At 39.5% G+C, this 22689-nt stretch overlaps 1 protein-coding gene and 1 long non-coding RNA gene across 3 annotated transcripts in view; both read right to left on the bottom strand.

The window, feature by feature from the left end:
• VAPA (VAMP associated protein A) overlaps positions 1-18260 on the bottom strand; it is a 40102-nt gene extending 21842 nt beyond the window's left edge. For both annotated transcript variants that reach the window (XM_059138612.1, XM_059138613.1), the window contains exon 1: positions 18127-18260. In XM_059138612.1, the coding sequence (XP_058994595.1) occupies positions 18127-18205 (79 nt within the window). In that variant the 5' untranslated portion in view covers positions 18206-18260. The remainder of the gene's footprint in view (positions 1-18126) is intronic.
• On the bottom strand, positions 10213-17610 carry LOC131810796 (uncharacterized). The gene is made up of 2 exons (XR_009345714.1): positions 17479-17610; positions 10213-15448 (listed from the first exon to the last, which is right to left on the bottom strand). It is a non-coding gene; the product is annotated as an uncharacterized LOC131810796 (long non-coding RNA).
• Positions 18261-22689: the final 4429 nt, after the last annotated feature.

The following is a 22689-nucleotide window of genomic DNA, read 5'->3' as shown; positions in this document are numbered from 1 at the left end:
ATGTGAAACTACCCACCTAACAAATGAGTAGCCCACCTAACATCTGAATTTGAAATTTTCAGCTCCATTGTGTCCCTCTACCAAAGTATCGTATGCGCTGCTATCCCAGCAAACAGCTCAGAGTCTGGGTCTATTTTCCAGGTTAAAATGGAAACTTAGCTCACACTTAAAGCATTCCTTTAAGAATAACCAGATTTAACTGTTATAAGAAATCATGGAAAGAAACGTCTGATCCACTTCTGTGAGTCACAGAACCCCTTGAGAATCTAATGAAAGCTATATACTATACCTCAAAATAGCCAAATACTCACAAAAAATTTACATGGACTTTGGGGGGGCAAGGGTACAATAGAGAGGTTAGGGCCAGTGTGGGGGGCGGGTAGGCAGTGCAGGCTTTGTGAGGAAACCGTTCATGACAAGAGTCTTCCAGGACCTGGACAATGAAAGGAGCCTGGGCAAGCACTGTACAGTAAGATGCACACAGCTTCACCTTTACTTGATCAAGTCTCATCCGAGAGAGACTAGAGATCCTGTCTTCACTTTAAGAGCTCTTTATCAAGAATCTGGGTGGGAAAAGGAAGAATGGGTTGTCAAAGGGTTTGAAATTTTCTGCAGTATTAAGCTGACGTTTAATAAAATAATATAATAAAGCTGGCGCTTATTATTACTGAATAATTAATAATAAAGAAAAATCTAACAACAACAACAAAAAAAAAGCTACCATATATCATAGATCCCTGAATCCTCAGGTTAAGAAGACCTGGCAAGGGGCACCTGGGTGGCTCAGGTCTGCCTTGGGCTCAGGTCATGCTCCTGGAGTCCCAGGATCAAATCCCACATCAGGTTCCCTCCTGGGGGGTTGGGGGGAACAGACATTGGAGGGGGGGTGCAGGGATGAACAGGATGTTAGACATTCTGCAATGCCTGGGCAGTCACATACAAGTAAGTATCATGCCCTCATCCTATGGAATTTTCAAATAACCCCTCCCAGGAATTCATACTAATGAAAATCTTTCCAGAAATATATCTATTGTGTGAAAAAGGAAAAATCTGTTTTCGTTCCTCCAAAACTTGAAAAGGTTAAGTTTACCATCACAGAAAATTACTGTACAAACTGCAATGCCACTCATGATACTTGAATCACAACACACTTCTATCAAGATTTGTGACACACACAATTCTACCCATATGCATAAACTTTCTTATTTTGCTCTTATTAAGTCAAAATGTTAAAGAAAACCAGTCAGGCCTATTCAGATAACTGTTGTGTTCTACTAAATCCAAACTTACTTGTTATTAGGAAGGTTACAAGTATCTGGCTACTTCATTCCCTCTTGTAGTAGTGATGCCCAAATATTTACACTGAAATGCTTAGGTCATTATCAGTTTTCTTTTTATTTCTCCTTTATGTTATAATTAAGACATTATATTAAAATTTTAAAACCATATGCTGACAGGCAATATCATATATGAACTTTGACATGGTAAAGTGGGCATTAAAGAATGTAAAATATAAAAATGGGACATCCTGTCCAATAGAGTTAAAAACCACTGCATTATATCAGTAATCTCCTGCTTGACTTAATGAAAACTTATCCTTTGCAAAGCTATGGTTGTTGAACCATTAAGAAAAACAAGGAACTGTATAGGGACCAACTCTGCAGGGAAAGAGAGAGTAACTGGGAGGGTACAAGGAAGATTTTCAAAGATTTTATTTATTTGTCAGAGAGAGAGAGCACGCAGAAACCGGCAGAGCGGCAGACAGAAATGGAGAAGCAGGCTCCATACTGAGCAAGGAGCCCAATGTGGGACTCAATCCCAGGACTCTGGGATCATGACCCCAGCCAAAGGCAGCAGCTTAACCGACTGAGCCACCCAGGCGCCCCTAAGGAAGATTTTTAAAATGATTAGCCAAGCTCTAGTTCTTGTCCCAGGCAGTGATTACATCGATATTTAACTTTTTGGTAACTCTATAAACCATACATATTTTTCATTTATGCAAAACAACAATTTTTTAGAAAAGCTGATTCTTCATGTATCCTTAAAAAAAAAAAAAAAACCTGAAAAAAAGTGAGAAGCAGTTTTGATGAGAAAGTAAGTATCTGAAGCAATTTATATAAAAAACAAGTACTTTTTGAGGGCATCTAAACCTCAATCCCTCTAAGCAGAGGAAAATCCTGCCAGTTGTCTAACGCAAATGCTTAATTTAACATTTAGAAACAATCACTGAAATAGTCCATTTTAAGATTACCTAATAGTATACTAGTCACCAGTTACCATTTCATACATACTTCCTAGGTTAGAGATGAAATCTCACTGTTTGTATATAATAGTATTCCACATAAGAAGAAAATTCCATAGGATACTTACTGTACTCATCAACAACAAAAAAACTATAATCAAACTAATCCTACCTTTTATAATTACATGGGTTGTTTCTTCCTTTAGCCTCACTTTTAGGCAGCCATAACATTTCCTGTCACTAAGTATTGTGTCCTAATTCCAACACAACTGCTTTGCCAATAAGCCAAAATCCCTATGCCCTGCCCCAAATTCTGAAAATCAGAAATGTAACAGACACAAATATGGTCTCTGTGGGAAAAAAAAAAAAAAAATCTGGACATAAATTTTAAAAAGCCTGCAAACTAAAATTTCAGAAATGTAGTAAAAGTTTAGGACAGCTACCTAGAAGGATGTGCCAGGTGGGACTAGTCTGCTTCCTTTATCTAAAAAATTTTCCTGCATGAAATGCCTTTTATACTCAGGCTATATACCTAAAATGCTAGCAAGCAGAAAAATGATTTCCTTCTAAAATCATTGGCTCGGGCGCCTGGGTGGCTCAGTGGGTTAAGCTGCTGCCTTTGGCTCAGGTCATGATCTCAGGGTCCTGAGATCGAGTCCCGCATCGGGCTCTCTGCTCAGCAGGGAGCCTGCTTCCTCCTCTCTCTCTGCCTGCCTCTCTGCCTACTTGTGATCTCTCTCTGTCAAATAAATAAATAAAAATCTTTAAAAAAATAAATAAATAAATAAATAAATAAAAATAAAATCATTGGCTCACCTTCTAAAAATGGGATCCTTAATCTCCAAATCCCCAATTTTTTTTTTAAAGATTTTATTTATCCATTTGACAGAGAGAGATCACAAGTAGGCAGAGAGAGAGAGAGGGAAGCAGGCTCCCTGCTGAGCAGAGAGCCCGATGCGGGCCTCGATCCCAGGACCCTGAGATCATGACCTGAGCCGAAGGCAGCGGCTTAACCTACTGAGCCACCCAGGCGCCCCGCAAATCCCCAATTTTAAAAAGAAGCTCATAACGCTTAAAAGAGCTGAAAGTAGAACCACACTGACAAGTTTTTGAAATGTTGTCATCTATCTACATTTTTATATGAATTGACACTCAAGTTTTCTTGAAATGCCAAGGTGAGTCTAGTTACAAAAACTGAGTTGGGTGAGAGAATAGAAGACAGCTGTTGGCTTGGTTTTTCCCCCAACATTTTATTGCAAATTTTCATACAAAGAAATTGAAATTGGGGCGCCTGGGTGGCTCAGCCCTTAAGCATCTGCCTTTGGCTCAGCTGGGGTAATGATCCCAGGGTTCTGGGATTGAGCCCCACATCAGGCTCCCTGCTCCATGGGAAGCTTGAATGAAGCAGGAATGCTCCTACTTCTCCCTCTCCCACTCCCCCTGCTTGTGTTCCCTTTCTCATTGTGTCTCTCTGTCAAATAAATAAATAAAATCCTTTAAAAAAAAAAAAAAGAAAGAAAGAAATTGAAATCATTGTAAACAATCATGTATCTATTACCTAGATTGGACAATTAACATTTTGTTGTATTTGAGACTATAACCTATTTATCCATCTCTGTCCATCCACCTTATTTTTGATGCAAAATAAGCTGAAGACATCAGTACACCCACTCCTAAACACCCCAACATGCATATCAATTTGAGTTCAGTATTTGCTTACTCTTAAAATCAAGTTTTAATTCACGATAAGCAGTAGTCTACAGCATAGAGCATTTCAGAAACTGAACAGGCCTCTGAGATGCAGCTTTAAGAATAAAAAGGCAATGTACGTGAACATTAATTCATGAACTCTGAGACATCCATTTAGGCTAGCTACTCCGAGTCCAAATGGGAGATAATTCTCTACAGGTCTCCAGCATTTCTGCATGTTTTCAACGTGGAGGCACTGGAGCTTTCATCCAGATTATCTTGTCAAGGATGTATTTAAAGAGTGAATAGTCTTGGAAAACAATGCCTCTCTCCTGAGGAAAAAGCAGGCTTCTTATTGTCCTTTATAATAAAGATAAGGTCTTCCTCTAGGAAAAAAAGGACAGGTAAGTTTCCATGCAGCCCACTAGCAAAGACTCAGATTTCCTACACTCAACAGCTTCTCAGCTATGATGCAAACCCACTACATGAGAAGCATCTGTCTGAACTAAATCCATGTGTTGCCCCTGGAGGGGGCAAAGGAAATCAATGCAAATACAAAGCTCATGTTACATACACTGTCATGAATAATAAAGTCCTCGGTCTCTGAACCCAGGAATCTCATATATTCTACCAATATTCATAAAATTATAGTACACTCAATTTTCAGACCCTTCAGTTCTTGACAAGGTCTTTCTGAGTTCTTGGCTATGGGGAACAGACTCAGCTAGTGGCCTCTGAATAATTAATAGTAGACAGTGCAATGAGCCAAGGCATGAATCTTGGAGAAGAAAGATGGCTGACCATACCATTCCCACAGCACATACTCTATACCTCTCTCAGAACACTTCTCACTTACTTTATTATGTACATGTTTTATCTCATCCAACTAAACTATACACTCCCTAAGAAGAAATAGTCAATTCATTCCTGAATGAAATGGAGTAATTAACACAGACTGTTAAGTCATAACAGCTGCTTAATACTACTTGTTCGCTATACATGCAGTGAAGTATGCTTGAATAATCATCTGGATTCTTTCTAATGAACATGTAACAAAATAAAAAATATCAGAAATATGTATGAAATAACATTTTTACTCCTTCATCCTACCTTTATTGAAACAGAATAGTAAAAATTCTAAAGAGGAAGACTGGATGCTTAGCTCAAACACATAAATAATGCAGCTGTAGCAAAGCAGGTGATGACTACACTTCCATGTTTCCATAGGTTTTAGCAAATTAACAGCTATATCAGATTATACAGTATTCTAGTTAGATAAAGATTACATGGCTGAATACATGTCCTATTAAAATAATCACGCATGTGGAATATACACTGTACAATATACAGAATATCTACTAAGATTCTCCACAATTATAGTAGCATGGCAGTAGCAGTAATAGTAAAAATAGTGCTAACAAGTGTTCATAACAGCAAGCCTTTATTGGGCACTATGTATCAAGAACGCTGAACAAATTACGTCCCTCATAACAAGTTTACAAGTTAGACACTTTATTATCCCCATTTTACTGATAAGTCAACTCAGACTCAGAAAGGTTAAAATACTTGCCCAAGGCCATAAACTACCAAGCAGTGGAAAGTGGGGAAGTCAAATCAGGTGTGACTCCAGAGCTTGAACTCTCATAAGTTCTATATATACTTTAAGCAAACTACCTAGCTACAGTTGTTTCCTAATTCATAAGCATTCCAGGCAGATTTCTAATAAGCCATGAAATGGCAGTCAAATCATAATATATGAAACAGATTTTTTTTAAAAGATTTTATTTATTTATTTGACAGAGAGAGAGAGATCACAAGTAGGCAGAGAGGCAGGCAGAAAGAGAGGGGAAAGCAGGCTCCCGCTGAGCAGAGAGCCCGATGCGGGGCTCAATCCCAGGACCCTGGGATCATGAGCTGAACGCAGAGGCTTAACCCACTGAGCCACCCAGGCACCCCTGAAACAGATTTTTAAATGGATATTTTATTTCCCTTTTTCCCCATACACAGGTCAACTTAATATTTTCTTAAGTAAGCATCATAAACAGTAAAATAATATCTTATGTTTTACATCCAAGAAAGTCCTAACATTTTCATTAGAATTTTTAAAAATGAAGTCACCTTAATTTATTTGTGTTTTTTATTTTTATTTTTTCCAAATATACTGAAATTTCAGGCTTGAATGCAAGGTTCATGAAGACTGGGTCTTCGTTCTGTTTTCTACTGTATCCCCAACAGCTACAAAAAATCCCTGGCAAAGCAAGTAGTGAACATATATTGTATAAATATATCTGTACAAATAAACAGAGTACTACTTTCTAGAAAATAAAAATGAGTCAATTCTACTCAAGGTTTCAAAAATACTAAACATACCTTGTTTTAAAGCTTCACTAACATTACTTATAAAAATATGGATCCTGAATCATGAATACATGATGAGAATATAGATAAAAAATCTCCAGGGGCGCCTGGGTGGCTCAGTGGGTTAATAAAGCCTCTGCTTTTGGCTCAGGTCATGATCCCAGGGTCCTGGGATCAAGCCCCGCATTGGGCTCTCTGCTCGGCAGGAAGCCTGCTTCCCTTCCTCTCTCTCTGCCTGCCTCTCTGCCTAACGTGATCTCTGTCAAATAAATAAATAAAATCTTTAAAAAAAAAAAAATCTCCAAAATCCACTTAATACAGTAGTGTGTAGACTTTCAAAACCAAAAAAAAAAAAAAAAAAAAAAACTACTTTTCTCATCTAGAATGGGGCTTAAAGTCATAGTTAACAGAAGTTACCAACAGGCAGTAACCCTGTCTTATTTCTTTTGTACCAGTTTCAAAAAACGTAGTAGGGTTTTGATCATATAGTTAAATACTCATCCATTAACTTTACATGGAAAAGCACCTAAGTCAAAAGTCAAAATATCTATTCTCTTCATTCCTTTAGAAGCCTTTTGGAGAGGGAGGGGCCAGTTTCTGTTATTGATGATGTAATATGACATTTGTAAAAACTATAAAGTAACACACTGAATTAGAGGTTTCAAATCTAAAACCATTTAGCTAGGTGAGTGACCTTGACCAAACCACCTGACTTTTCCAAGGACAGTCTAACTCCTTGCATTTTAGCATCAGTAGACCAAAATGACCTCCAATGTTCCTCTGTGCTCTAAACTTATGTGACATTATGATCAACTTCACCTGCTTATGGCTTTAATTAAAGAATATCTTCTACTCTATGGCAAGATAGCAGAAAACTCAATCCTAAATTTTCACAGCTTTATTAACATTTTGTATTAAGTTACTGTAAACATTTTATAAGTGCTTTTTTAGAACTTCTGATACTCACTCTGCTAAACAATCCCATGACGGTCTTGAAAACATTAGGGAGAGAATAAAAAATAAACTGTCTTTTCACAGAAACAAAACATTTTGATTTGTAACTTTATATAAACTACATCCTTCCATTGTGTAACCTTCTACTAAAGAAAAATAAGATGTACACACACCTAAAAAACTATTTGAAGAAGAACATTTCCATTCAAAGCTAAACATGAAGGATGCCTGATACTTAATTTAACATCTTTATTAAAACAGAGGTGGCTCCATATCTTAAGAGTTTAGGTGACTTTTTAAAATCTAATTAAGAAGGATGGTAGGGGGTGGAGCACTTGGGTGGCTCAGGTCATGATCCCAGGGTCCTGGGATCAAGCCCCCCACCAGGCTCTCTTCTCAGCAGGGAGCCTGCTTCCTTCTCTCTCTCTCTGCCTACTTGTGATCTCTGTCAAATAAATAAAATCTTAAAAAAAAAAAAAAAAGGATGGTAGGAAACAAAAAAGGAAATGGTATTTGGGGAGAAATGGAAATAAAAGTTTTTAGCACCATTTACATATCTAAAACTTGTTAGATTAGAAGAAAATGATCATATTCCTAAGAAAATGATCACAATAATATTAACAAAAATACAGGAAATAAGTGTGTACAATTATAGACAGAAAACATAAGAAATACATCAAATGTTAACAGTCGTTATTTCTAGATGGTAACATTTCAGTAATTTTTATTTGCTTTACACCTTTCCATCCTTTTTCAATTCACTACATTAAGTATTCCAAACTTAGTGTCCAGAATTTTATGATCAGGAGGACTTTTTTAACATGTATACCTATTAGCTCAATTTGTTCATAAAGCCTTTTATTTGCGGGGGGGGGGGGGTGCTGAAAATTTTCAGAAAAACACACCTTCTGAGGATCAACTGTTAGTGAACGTTTTGGTTGTGGGAACAGTACTCAGAAAACAAGACCAAGTGCTTCACCTTCCCCCGTGTTATAAAAGTATCTCTGATTTTATAGAGAAAACAACTAAAGAGGAAACAAAGATACCCTATACCTTTAAGGCTATGGCAGTCACTCCAACTCATCAGATTATCCAAGTACTGGGGTAAATATTTCACACACATATATGTGTGTATATATATACACGCACACACACAGCTTCAAAATAAAAGCTGTCAAAATGTAGGGCCATAAGAAACCTATTGAATTACACTGCAAGCTAAGTATTTTAAAGTCCTCTCATATTAACAATTCTTTTTAATTAACAACTCTATTTTTAAGAATGTTAACTGAATCCTTAGAAAGCTCTTTAAAATACACATTAACTAGACTCATTCATTTAACCTGAATTTTGAAAATAGCACAAAATGTTCATGATTACTCTAAAGAACATTCCAAATTCCAAATAGAACAGCAGCTAAGCAAACTATGGTATATTAATGACAAGTAAGTCATCAAAAATAACTATGTGGATGTTTTTTCCATAAAAACTTAAGACACTGATCTAGATTATTTTCATAAAGTGAAATGTGTGACCATCACAAAGTTGAAAATGTTTTCACAAATTATGAAGTCCAATCTTGTTTAAGCAACGAATTGATTATGAAGAACAAAATCATACTTAAGAGTTTATTATAAAGATATAAGAAGTCTCAATGACACAGGAAATGAAGTATAACTGGCCTTAAAACACGAGGCCACAGGGCACTGGGTGGCTTGGTTGAGCTATCCAGTTGGTTTCAGCTTAGGTCATGATCTCATGGATCAAGGGATTGAGCCTGGCAGTGTAGGTATCCTGCTCAGCAGGGCATCTGCTTGAGTCTCTCCCTCTGACCCTACTCCCACTCATGCACATGCTCTCTCCCTCCACTCATGCGCTCTCTAAAATAAGTAAATAAATATTAAAAAAAAAAAAAAAAAAAAAAGGAGGCTTCATTCAAGAGAAACCGATTCCTGGGACTACCAGATCTCTGGCCAGCTTTTCTCCCCCTCTTCTCTCTCAACTAGTTGCTTCTGCTTAAGACTTGGCACAAATCAGCCTACTTTAAAGACCTAAAGCCTATCATCTACCTTTATGTGTGCTTAAAGGGGTGGTATCAAAATTCTGGCTGGTCAATCATCAGCACATATATTGGCTGGCCTTGGGTTAGGTGCTTGCCACTGGACCAGTCAACACTGGGGGACAAGGAATCCTAAAAATTTACCTGCAGGAGCCTTTCTCAGATAAATAAATATCCCCAAACAAATCTCATTTTTCATATTTCTCACAAGAGAATATCAACCGATGCCAATAGTAAGAACTCAAAGAAACAACACATTTAATATACAGTTATGATTTGTAAATTATTACAGGATAGCTATAAATTAGATTTACTTTCAGATGCACATGGTTTTCTATTTGTCTTTATATAACTTCATTTGTGAAATGTTACTGGAAGGTTGCAAACATACTTGTTTACCTATTTACCTTCCTATAACTTAACGTATTTTTTAAAAAAAATAAGACCTCAGACTGTAAAAGACTTAAATTACCAATTAAAAATAAAAGGAAGTAATACAGGAAGAACAAATGAGGACTTTGGGATCTAATCTTCTAAAGGTATTAAGACTGGTAAAATAATTTTGAGTTTTTCTCACTTATGAAAAGCAACACAGGGGAACCTGGGTGGCTCAGCCTGTTAAGGATCTGCTTTGGGCTCAGGTCATGACCTCAGACTTCTGAGATCAAGCCCTGCTTTGGGCTCTCTGCTCAGCAGGGAGCCTGCTTCCCCCTCTCTCTCTGCCTGCCTCCCTACCTACTTGTGATCTCTCTCTGTTTATCAAATAAATAAATAAAATCTTTTTTTTTTTTTAAAGGGCAATGCATGTTCAATATGAAGTCCTGGAAAACAGAGAAAAGTAAAAATATAAAAACAAGACATCTGAATCCTAAAGCAGAGCTAACTGACAGTTAACATTTTCTTTCCAACCTCTTTTTTTGCACATATTACCAGAAACAGGCTCATATCTACGCAACTTTTCTATGAAGGCTGTTACCACAAATGAGCATCACTAAAACTGGGATAACCAGACATTATACCTGATGTGACAGAATTCCATCCAAGAAGTATTTTTACCAATAAATACTGAAACCTAAATCTAATCAAGCCTTCAAATCTAAATCCAAATTTACAGGAAACACATTTCAGACATATCTAGAATATCAGAAATTCTACTGAACAATCTGATCTTTCTCAACGAGTAAATAGTATGACAAGAAAAAGAAAAAAAAAGAGGTGGGAGAGGTGGTGTTTAAAAGTAAGACTTGGATACATGGCAACCAAATGCAATACACGGAAGAATGAACAGCTTAAAAACAAAAATACAATTAGGGAAATTTGTACAGATTAAATATTAAATGGTATTAAATAATTATTTTTGGTTTTAAGATAATGACATTATAATTATGTAAAGAAAATGTCCCTTTATTAAAAAAGCAAGCTCAGGTACTTAGGTTTGAAATGTTTGATATCCACAATCCATTTAAAACCCAGTAGCAAACATACAAAAAATAAACAAACGTGATAAACTGCTGTGATTATTAAATTTAAGGATATGAAGTTATTAGATTTAAGTATAAAGGTTCATTACAGTATTTTTATGAATATTTGAAAGCTTTCATAAGAAGTTTTAAACTTTTTATCTAGTAATTTGAGTCACATTTCAGTTAAAATAAACAAGCTTTTGCATGTAAGAGCAACCCTCTTACATTTAATCTTCTTTTAAAACAACTTTTAACAGTTGAAGAGAAAAGTAAGATTCATTTCGTATTAACATTAACCACCTTCTCCTCTGAAAGGCAGCTAACTAGGACTCCAATGAATAGTCCGTCAAGGTTAAGATCCAAAAGCACAGGAAAAAGAGAGGGCAGCAAGTGCCTCTGGGAAAATAAAAGGGTGCTTGCTAACAGACTCTCCTCACAGAATACCTCTGCATGGTGAAGGAAGGTCTTACCTAAAGGAAATTAAAAGGTAACTAATACAGTAAGCCAACAAAAAAATTACCAGCACTAACAATCACAAAATACCAAACTTCAAGAATAAATCAAGTTTTCCCAATTCCTTATATATATTTGTCCACTTACAGAAACATCTTGTTTTCTTTTTGTTCTCAGCTGTCACACATATTCAAAACCTTTAAGGCCAGAAAAACTATCCAGGAAATCACCTAGTCCTGCTTCACACTTCACAAACAAAAAAGGGTAAAGCACAATGATGAGAAAGATTCATGGTTAGTCAGCTTTTAACAAAATACCCTACAATCTCTTTTGGAACTAAAAAAAATTTGAAAACACAACTACCTGCAAAGACAGTTGAAAACCCCACTGAAAAGAGATCCAAGATGAAAACCATGGAATTATAGGAGAAATCATCAGAGTCCTATAAACACAATCAACATTTATTGGGCCATCATCCATGCCAGATCTTGTTACCATGGACATAAAAATAAAACAAGTATATCCTCAAATAGTTAACCCTACAGTTTGGAAGAGAAAAAATACACAAGCATAAATACTATGTAATGTGATATTACAGATAAGCACAAGGTTCAATAGTGGTCTGCAGAAGAAGGAAGGTGATGACCAATATGGACCTCAAAGTCAAAGACTTCACAAAAGTGAAGACTGGACTGGAGACTGCTTGACAAATGTGAGGGAGAACAATACTCTGGACAGAGCCTTTACAAAGTCTTGCAACAGCTTAAAATGTTTGTTTCATGTAACCAGAGCTACGAAGAGAAATGAAGAGGTAGGCATTGGATTTTGGACTTTTTAATCTACATAATGGGAAAACATGCCAGGTTCTTCAACCAAAGGAGCAATAATACTGGGTTTGCATTTTACAAAGGGTAGTTCTAGCAGCAGTGTGACACTAGTGAAAAGCAGGCCTATTTACAGACTAGTAGAAAAAAGACAAGAGCTCATCACCCAAAATAAAGTAATTATCCAAACCCCAGACCTCTCCCTCAGTAACATATCCATATAACCAAAACCTACTAAGTTACCTTTTATTAATTATCTTGAAAGGACCTGAAAACATCTAACATACCTAATGAAATCAGGGTCCTCCTCCTATCACTCTCCCAAACACCCCAAGAAAAACACATGTGGTCCTCATTCAAATATCCAGTGTTTCTTTTTTTAGCTCAGCACACAGCAACACCATTCCTCCAGTTACATTAAGTCAGAAATCTTAGAGACATCCAAGATACCTTTACTCTGCATAAGCTTATCTAATAGACCACCAAGTCTCATTGGCTTGACCCTCTAACTTTTCACCATCTCCAATACCTCAGACCAAGCTGTCACTTCTTTCCTGGACCGGAACAATTGCCTAATTCATCTCTGTTTCCCCTCTAATATTATCTGATGTTGTTGCCAGAATTATGTCGGGCTTTTTTTTTTTTTTTAAATATGTATGTGATTATCACTCCATTCCCTCTACCTCTACCATTCCTCCCACTTAAAGTCCCTCAGTGGGTTAGGATAAAAACAAAACTCCTTACTCAACCAACAAACCAGCACAACACTCATGAAATGTTAGTTTAACATGTTAAGTAACATTAAATGTTTCATCCTCCCTCCTGCCACAGGATCTTTACAAATACATGCAACTCCTACTGCATTTTCCTTTCTTCTTCACCCAGGAAACCGCTCATTCTTAGAAAATCTTAGACAATTATTTTCTTTCCAGACCAAAGTCTTCTATTTCACATTTTCATAGCACTACACACTACTTCATAGCTACATCTCCTGGTTCTGATAAACAGATTGGTGTCTATCTCTCCCACTGGAATTGCCTCATGAATAACAGATTCTGTTTTATTCAAAACTGTAGTTCTAACACTAATTCAACACTTATGACACATAGCAAAAACTCAAATCTTTATTGTATAATTTAATGAATTAAAATGAATATATTTAAAAGAGTTGTTTTAAAAGAGATTCAAGAGTTATCTCTGGGATGCAGAAATACAGATTTTAATTAAAAGATATACAGAGTATGTCTGGTATAAGCAATCATGATACCACAGAATATTAAAAATATGGGAAGACTAGTAGGCTTGGGTTATAAAAAATCCATTTGGGATATAAAACTTTGATATGTCTGAGTTAAGGAGTGCCTGGGTGGCTCAGTCAGTTAAGAGCCCGACTCTTGATTTTGGCTCAGCTCGTCATCTCGGGGCTGTGAGATGAGCCCTGTGTAGGGCTCCTAGCCTACTTAAGATTCTCTCTCCCTCTGCCCCTCCCCCGCAAAAAGTCTTGAGTTAAAATTCAAATCCAGACAGTCAATAAGCAATTCTAAAACTGACTACTGTAAAGTCTCAATTAAAATATAAATTTGGGTGTGAACCAACATGGGCAAAGAAAGAGCAAGGAAGAGAAGTCATCAAAACAATGAGACTGAACAAGGAGTTCAGAGATAAAACCAAATCAGAATCTCAGAAACATTAGCAATTCAGAAAAAGCCCACAAATGAGACAATAAAGACAGCAAAGAAAATTAGAAGACAATTACACAGAAGTCAAAAGACTTAAATTTTTAAAAAGAAAAATTGTTAATAATGTCAAGTGCCAAAAAGAGAAGCACTGGAAATGCTCAATGCGATCAGCAATCAATAAGCAGTGAGGACAGAAGCAGTACTACAGTGGACGAAAGGTGAGAAAGTAGACAGTGAAGAGGGACAATTTTCCAAGTCTGACTGCAAAGGAAATGAGGGAGAGAAAGGGACAAATATCAGAAGGAGCCAGGAGTCAAAGAAGTTATTTTGTTTGCTTATTTGTTTTTAAAATGAAAGACTTATGTGTATTTGTAGGTTTTAAAGGAAGAAGCCAGTGGTTGAAATCATGAGAGGGAAAATATCCGAGGAAACACGGTCTAAGTATGAGTCATGAGGGATTTTACCTTAACCAACAAAAAGAGAACAAACAAGCTTGAATATGAGAAGGGTTTTTCTTTCTCAGGGTGAAAAGTATGGATATGTGCAGATGAACAGGTGTTTTACAAGAGGAGACAGCATATCACCAAAGGGATTAAATGCCACACTAAAAAACAAAAAACAAAACAAAACAAAAAAATGGACTTTTATCCAGGGGGCAATCAAGAGCTACTCGAAAGCTTTTAAGGAATGAAGTAATAAGATGTCTGTAGCCCAGGAAAAGGCTGGGGAAATCATCCCTGGGATCTAATGAAGCCACTGCGAAACAGGAGCTGATCTGAAAGACCTAAAAGTGTGCCAAGAGTAGAACTCTACATCCTCACTTGGACTTCTTAGTAATGTGCTGCTAGTCAAAGATGCTCTGGCGGACACATAACAGTTTCTTGGTTCCTAAGAGAGCTTAATTTTCTTTATTGACTCAATACTGCTATGGACCACCATCAACACAATGGTTTTAGTCTACTGTCCTTTCTCTGATTATTATGAGGAAGAATACTCTGACAATTTATTTTAGCATTTTCTAAATTTCTTTCTTCCAACTACTCTCCAAAAGTACAATACTACTCTACAAATAAACTGTAGAATACAACTGGAAAAAATTTAATTATAATAAATTATAATGGGACAAAAAAAATCTCAGATATAATATCAAATTTCAAATCTGAATTCTAGGTCAAATTACTGCCATGATTTAAACAGAATTTGAAAATATCTACCTCTTTTTCTTTACCAAAGCAACAAAAGAGCTACCTTAGAATTCATTACACCCTTATAAAACAACCTTCATATGCTGACAACTGTATAAAATAAAAAATTTTAATAAAAGTACTTATAAAAATGTATTAAACTAGTATCTGTTTCTCCATAGTTGTGCAAAGTGCTGATAATTCCTATCAAGATGACTGTTACGCATATGACAGAAAAATTCACTACCTATTCTCAGAATGATTAAATGAGTCTCTCTTGGAGAAACCATCTTAGTCAAATGTTGAGTTCAAAAGAATTAAAATAAGCCTACTGAAAGGTAAGAGAATTTTGAAAACTATCCTTTAACAGACTTAAACTAAAAATTACAGATGATTTAGGGCAAGTGAGTATGAAATGACTTTATATCATCATCAAACTAAGCATATGGAGTTTGTGGATTCTAAATTAGTCTCCTTACCTAGTGCTGAACAGTGCACTGGAATAGAGAGAGCTTTCCATCAAAGCAAATTATTTACCCTTGACTAGAAAAATAACATAAAGGAAGGAAGCAATCAAATGACACCAAAGGGCACCTCTCCTAATTCATCCTACCCTCCTGTTTCCCAATCCTCCCCATTATCCCCCCCTTAGAACAGAAGCACACAGCAAACCACTGAAGTATAAGCCACACATTCTTTTACATCAGTGGTTGAGTAAACTACCACTCCCTTGCCCAACCTTTTCTCCTACTCCCTAAAAGAAAACTGGCCTCTTTCAAGAAACCTGGGGGGGGGGGGGGGGTCTCTCTTCATACCAGTCTGCCTCTGTTATAGCACCTACAAGCCTTTTAGGTCTCCCTCACTAGTCTCAAGAGCTCCTCAAGGGCAAAGATAAAACCTAACTAAAATGTTTCACTGTTTTACTGGGTACTTTCCCCATTAAACTACAAACTGTAAATCTTTTCCCCCACCTTGTTTAGCACTGAATCCCCAAATATAAACCTATGATTGCTGAGTTACTCAGCTGTATAATCTTAATACAGGGATGGCATAAAGCTTTCAGTAAGTGTTCACTAAATAAGTGGCCCAACTGAGTATATCTCTATAAATTTTCAATTTATTATTTTTTGAAGTCAATTTTAAAAAGTGGTTATTGATGTCCAAACTTTTAAAAATGGTCCTTGGGAATTACTTTCATCCATAACACAGGAAAAACCTGTTCTATAATCATGACTAATAACTCTACAATACCTAAAATAAGTGAAACATATGAATGTTATTGCGTAGGGTTCTGAGTTTTTTTAGCTCGCTTCTCCACTACTATTAGTCTCTTACTCTGGCAACATCACAACTTTTCTAGGATGAAAACTTCAAATTCCGTGGACATTTCCTGGCCTAAAACTGGTTTTAAAGGCTTCTAAGTCCCTAACGGCAATATACATACGATTATCCAGTAGAGAAATTTCCTCTGTAAACTCAAGCTGTCAAAAAGTAAAAGTTCTTTTAACTTCTCAAAAGAACACAACCCATTATAGGGGTTACATTAAATTCCTCCAACCAAAGATCACGGCTATCTAAGGTAACTTCAGGACTCCCCAAAGGTGTTTTTTTTTTTTTTCCTTTCAGCTAAAACGATAATGAAATGCCACCACACACACAAACTTGTTACAATAAAATACATTTAGTGCCTCTCAAAATATCTGAGTTGTCTTAAAACTAAATCCTTACTGAAAAAGCAGGTCCCATTTCCATTCAAAGAATTTTGCAAATGTACTAAAAAGCTTGCAAAATAAACTATACACTATTACTCTAATGCCAGAAAACGGTATTTTAAAATTCTTAAAAAACTATTTAAAACGTTGCCTATGGAAGGCAATGGTTTCTCCTTTGGACTCAATCTTCTACAACGATAAAGGATTTATTTTGTTGTAAAAGCACTGAAATGGTTACACATTTCACAAAAACTGCTCTCATCGTTAACTGCTGAAAATGAAATACAAGATAAGGAACCTTCCAAAAAGCGAATCATTTTACACTTGAAATGAAGACAGGAAGGATTCTTTCCATTCTCTATCGCCACAGGCTTTCGGTATTCGTAAAAAGAAGCCAGTTCAACTCTCTTCCCTAAGGTACCCTACATACTGAAAAACAAATGGGCCAAAGAGCCCTTCAGGATTCCTGAGGGATCACCAAATCGGACTTTATAATTTATCAGAGGCACTGCTACAAAGTAAATTAAGGGCGCTCGAGAGCTGAGTGACACCTCATCAACCTTCTCCGAAACCGCAAACGTAGAGGCAAAAGTCCTCAACACTGAAGATTCCGCAGCCAAAGAGCTAACTAAGCTCAAGAGCTAAACAAGCGCAAACACCAGGTCCGCCCGGCGCGGAAGGTGAGCTGAAATGTCATACGGGAGGACCAGGAAGACGTCTACTATTAACCTACTACTATCAATTCCCGGGCTGACGCATAGCTTTCCTGCCCGCACGCGCTTGGGTCTCTGCCAACACAACCGGGTAAGTCATAACCAGAGGACTTCACGGGCTTCTCCGCCTCCCTAACGCTCCTCGTACCTGACAGCCGAATTCTAAAACAAGGCAAAAAGGTAGGCAGCAACCCCCTCCGCAAGGGCCGGGGGCCGGCTCCACCCAGCCCCTGCTCGAGGCGGAGGGGTGGCTCGCTCTCGGAACCCAGTCCGGGGCCGCCGCACCGCCGCCTCGCCTCGCCTCGCCTCCCACCGCCGCTGACAGCCGGCTCCGGCGACCGACGCACTTGCGCCACCCCCAGACCCCCCCCTTCCCGTCGCAGACCCGAGCACACGCTCTAAGGTCACCGCCCACCCACACCCTCCCAGACAACGCCCGACAGCCCCCGGGGGCCAAGGACGAGAGCCAGGCGCGGGCAGCAGCGCGGGCAGCACCCGGGAGGCGCCCCCGCGGGACCGCAAGATGGCGGCGGCGGCGCCAGGGCCGGGCCCCTCCGCCTCGCCTCGGCCGGCGCGCGCATCGAGCCGCCAGCGGGCGAGGGAGAGAGCCGGCCGGACGCGGGGCAGGCAGGCCGAGGGCCGGAGCGGGGAGCCGCGGCAGAATGGAAAGTGCCGGGCGTGGGGGAGGGGACGTTCACTCGCGGCCCGCCGCCGACCTTCCCTCAGACCCCCCCCACCCACCCTAAATCACGCCGTCCGCCCGCCCTACCCGGGCAGCAGCCCTCTCCCAGCCCACCTTTGAATTTGAGGTCTGTGGGCGGGTCGAGGACCAGGATCTGCTCGTGCTTCGCCATGGCCCCGGAGGCGGACGCCATCGGAGAGACAGCGCAGAGCGGGGGCGCGCCCGCGGCGGCGGTTTGCTGGCTGGGGGCGGGGAACGACGGCAGCGCCGGCTCGGCGGAGCTCTATGATGGGGCCAGCTCACGGCTCCCGAACCCCCGACGCCTGCCGCTCTGTGGCCGGGCCACTGGGCCGCCCGCTGGGTCAGCAGCTCTGGGTCTCACAACTGACTCAACCTCACACCAGCCGCCGCGGCCACGCGCACTGCGATCCTCGGCACCCCACGTGACGGCCTCTGCGTGCCTACGTGCGCGCCCCGGCGGCCGGGAGCCTCTTGCGCTCGTCCCGCCCTCGAGAGCTACCCTGCGCGGCGCCGGCTGCTGCGCCTGCGCGCTCCGGGCCTCGCGACCCCTCGGAGCTCGAGCTGTCAAGGGAAGGGGCGTGCACAGGGGGCGGAGCGAAGCTCGGTGGCACCGATGCGGTACGCACCGCAGGGCAGAAGGGCGCAATCCTCGGTCACGTTTAGCTCCGACTACGAAACTGGAGAGCCGGCTGTAGCAGCGCATTACCGTCTTCCGAGTGGGAATGCCTAACAGAAGGAAAGAGTAGTCGAGCTCACTCACTACAACTCCCAGCATGCCAGTGGGACCTGGTCCTCTTGCGGCCCTGCGCGATGCTTGCTGGGAATTGTAGTAGTGACTGTTTGTGGGCGGGAAGGCTAATGAGGTCCGTTGGAGGCGAATGGGGTGGGGCGCGCTGACACTCCTTTTTGGCTTTCAGAGCGTCTTTTCTGCGCTGAAAAGGAAAAAAAAAAAAAAACTTTTGAAAACTGACCTGAGGTCGCCCGCCTATATAAAATACACCCTGTGGCCGGGATTTGTTAATTTATTCTCCATCTAAAACTACCCATCCCTCTATTGGCAGGGCAGCATTCTCGGTCGTATTCCAATCCAACGTCTACTGCTTCCTGAATTCAATCCAGTGATGCAAAAGCAGATGAGGAAACACCCCTCGTTTAGGAAGCAAACCCGCCGTTGGGGAAATCTGACGAGCTGGAAATAGAAACCAAAATCTACCGCGTCTGTTCTTGGGCTTTATTAATGATAGACCCAAACCGAAACCGTTGTCACGTTCCCGTGTCGGACCTGAACCCCATCTGCATCATTTATGGATAGCGTGTAGTAAACCGAACCGAATGAGGAAGATCTGTGAGCAAAGGTGCTGACAGACCTTTAACCGAGTGCCAGGGTACTCGGGGACAGGAACATCGAATGAAACAAATGAATGTGCCGTAAATAAACCTGTACCGTACTACTTGCATTTTAGTCCCTAGGACACACCACAAAAGGAAGGACATGCTGAGGCTGCTGCCATGAAGGAGCAGCGCGGTTTGTCTGGAAAATAAATGAGCAGGTGAACAGTAATCTAAGTGTAGGCACAAAGTCCCAAGTTCTCAAGCTCAGTCCATGCGTGTCTCAGGGCCCATCTGGGGAGAGGTCTCCAGAACAGCTAACCCAGCGTCAGGGGAAGATGGTACTACACCGGAAGAATGTATCTCAAGCCGTGAAAAACCTCGGGGGATAGGAGTGCTTAAATAGTCGGGAAAAGTCGTTTCTAAATTTGTCTTTCCTTTGGTTTATTTTTATTCACAAAATTTATTTTGAAATTTCAATCACCATCAAAGGAGAATACAAAAACCGTATGTTTGTCAAGAGACGGCTTAAGGTTTAAAAAAAAAAAAAAGTTAAGATTGACAATCACTCCATGGGATAGTGTCTCACACATTCTTAGCTGTGAACTGACAGCCCAAAAGCTGTCACAAACTGCAATTTCTTTTTGCTTTTTTACTTGCCTAAGAACTGTTATCCATGGGCAAATTAATTAGCCTTGGCTGAATTGGCTCCTCCACAGCTAGATGGACATTTCTCTTACCGGAAAGCATTTGGGAATCCCCAGTGAGGGGACAGCAATTAGCAAGTACAGGAAGCTGGGGAAGTTCTCCCTCACTCCCAAACAGGACAATGGCTAGCCATTCACTATGAATTCAGTGGGAAGTCTGAACTGGATGTATTCCAGTTTTCCAGTCTATACAATGAAGAAACTTCTGCCCATCTTAAGTCATTACCTTTGAAATGTACTTTTTGTCTTTTCAATATTGCTTCAAATATCATATTGCCTTAGAACTATAGGAGAATTTAAATATCTGGTAATCTAAGAATCCATGAGACATTTTTGGAATAATTCCTCCATTACTGTTTTAGAACATCGCCTTAATCATGACTCAGAATCCTCCTGAATCATCTATTCCTCATTAAATAGTATGCTATTTTATGCTTTGGTATTTATTAATATCTTTCTTCTAGCAGTTCAGAGATCTTTACAAACATCATCACACTCTTCTCAGGACTACCAAATAACAGCAAGTTTTATTTTTGTTGTTAAATATGAGAAAGAAAAGACAGATGAGAGCATCTCATAGCAGGAACAGAGCTAAACTTTGGGGGATAGTTGCCCAGTTTTCCATCCCATGCATTTTTGTTTTTCCCAAAGCCACAATGAAATGATAACTAGAAGTGATTAAGACAATCTAAAATGTAATTGACTTATGTATTGTTTAACATTTAAGTTAGGAATGGAGAAACATGGAGCCAAATATTCATTCTTCTTCCTATGTTGTATTAACAAATACACAGAGTACATATATACATATACAGTCATACTCAGTGTGTGTGTGTATATATAGATATACATATATATACATATATATTCATATATAAGTACATATATATCTATATACATATATATACTCATATATATGTACATATATATCGATATACATATATCCATATATATGTACATATATATCTATATATAATCAAGCATATTTTTGTGGTTACTAAAAAGTTTTTATGAGTCTAAGAAGTATGAAGTCCTTGAATATTATGTCAACCCACTGAATCACTAATACTATTCACCTTTGGACAGATTATCTCACAGGTTTGGCAAGGATTTAAAAAAAAAAGCTACCAGTACAAATGGTAACAAAGTATAACCATCTCCATAGTTAAACATGTTAAGCTTTCCTCTATAAAAGTACTCTGTAGTTTAGATGAATTTGTAGGGGATTAATCCACTGTGTAATACAACTCAGTCAACGTTGAAATGGGCATACTTGAAATAAACATTGAGGCAATAAAGCATATTGAGTAAGAGTCTGAACGCTGGGTTCAAGTCCTCTTTACCACTGTACAGTCTTAGCAAACTTACTTCACCTCTCTGTGCCTGTTCTACATCTGTGAACTAGGGAGAGTAATAATACCTACATCTGAGGTTTGTTGGGAGAATTCAATGAGTTAATGCACATAAAGAGCTTGGGGTAGTGCCCAGAGCCAGCACCGTTTCTATGCACGTGTTGAATGTTAGATTATTGCTGTGTGCCTGGTACTGTGGAAGCTGCAGGTGGTTTAGTGAGGAGCCAATAGGCATGTTCTCTGCTCCCACAGGGCTACATTCAAGCAGGAGAGACAAACAGGAACTCTCTCCTTTGCAGTTAAGATTCTGTTCTTGAGAGTTTGAGTAGTGAGATACACTCAGATGAGACTTAAAAGTTAGACGCAAGACGGAGATCAACTTTCTGCACCTTCTGACTATTTTTATGTTGAGGCAAAACCCCCAAGACTTGAAGTTTTCAGCACCAGCATTCCAGCATCCATTTACTAGGTTCCTGGATATCAAAAGACAGTCAGTTGTTGGAGGCCAATGAAAGCAGTGGCCCTTTCTTGGGTCCAGCTTCCTGACTCCTGGGTCGGAAGCAAGAGGTGCAGCCTCCAAGGTGGCAGCTGCCCAGGTGGGCCAGTTCAGTCCTGCCCTGGAGTCATTCCTGGGGAGCCTAGTGTAGAGCCTGCTCATCCACCCCTCCCCCCCCCCCATGTTATAAACACCTCATTCCCTTCATTGTGTTCTTGCAGCTTATGATGTCAGAGTACTGCAGAGTGAGGCATCAGGGAAGCCAAGAGTGGCTCAGGAAGGAAGTTGATAGGACACAAATCTGCTGAGCTGTTCTAGAAGGCAAGGACTGCAAACCATTCTCCTGCCCGAGTAACAAGGATGCTGGGGGTCAAACAGGAATGAAGCAGAGTCACTGCACTCCAAGAGATCTGTCTAAAACAGAGAGACACAACGGAGACTGATAACTCACTAAAAAATGGACGAGGCTAGGAGGTATCACGGGGATGCAATGTCACATAAAGGGGGATTTGTAGGTGGCGCTTATTGAATGTAGCACATTTGTAAGACTTCAGTGAGAAATATAGATTCCAACAGAAAGCAGATGGGAGCTTCACCAGATAAAATCAAGGCTGGAAGAAGAGTTAAAAAAAAAAAAAAAAGACTTATCCTGGGGATTTTTCTTTTTATAACCATTTAAAGCAGTTAAAACTGTAAAATTAATCATCTTTGTTTACAAAGAATCATTTGAAGAATATGTGTTTTCTCAATTAATCTTTTATACTGTAAAAGC

The sequence above is a fragment of the Mustela lutreola genome, chromosome 11 (genome assembly GCF_030435805.1).
Source record: "Mustela lutreola isolate mMusLut2 chromosome 11, mMusLut2.pri, whole genome shotgun sequence".
NCBI classification, from domain to species: domain Eukaryota; kingdom Metazoa; phylum Chordata; class Mammalia; order Carnivora; family Mustelidae; genus Mustela; species Mustela lutreola.
This window is presented reverse-complemented; position numbering and strand designations above follow the sequence as displayed.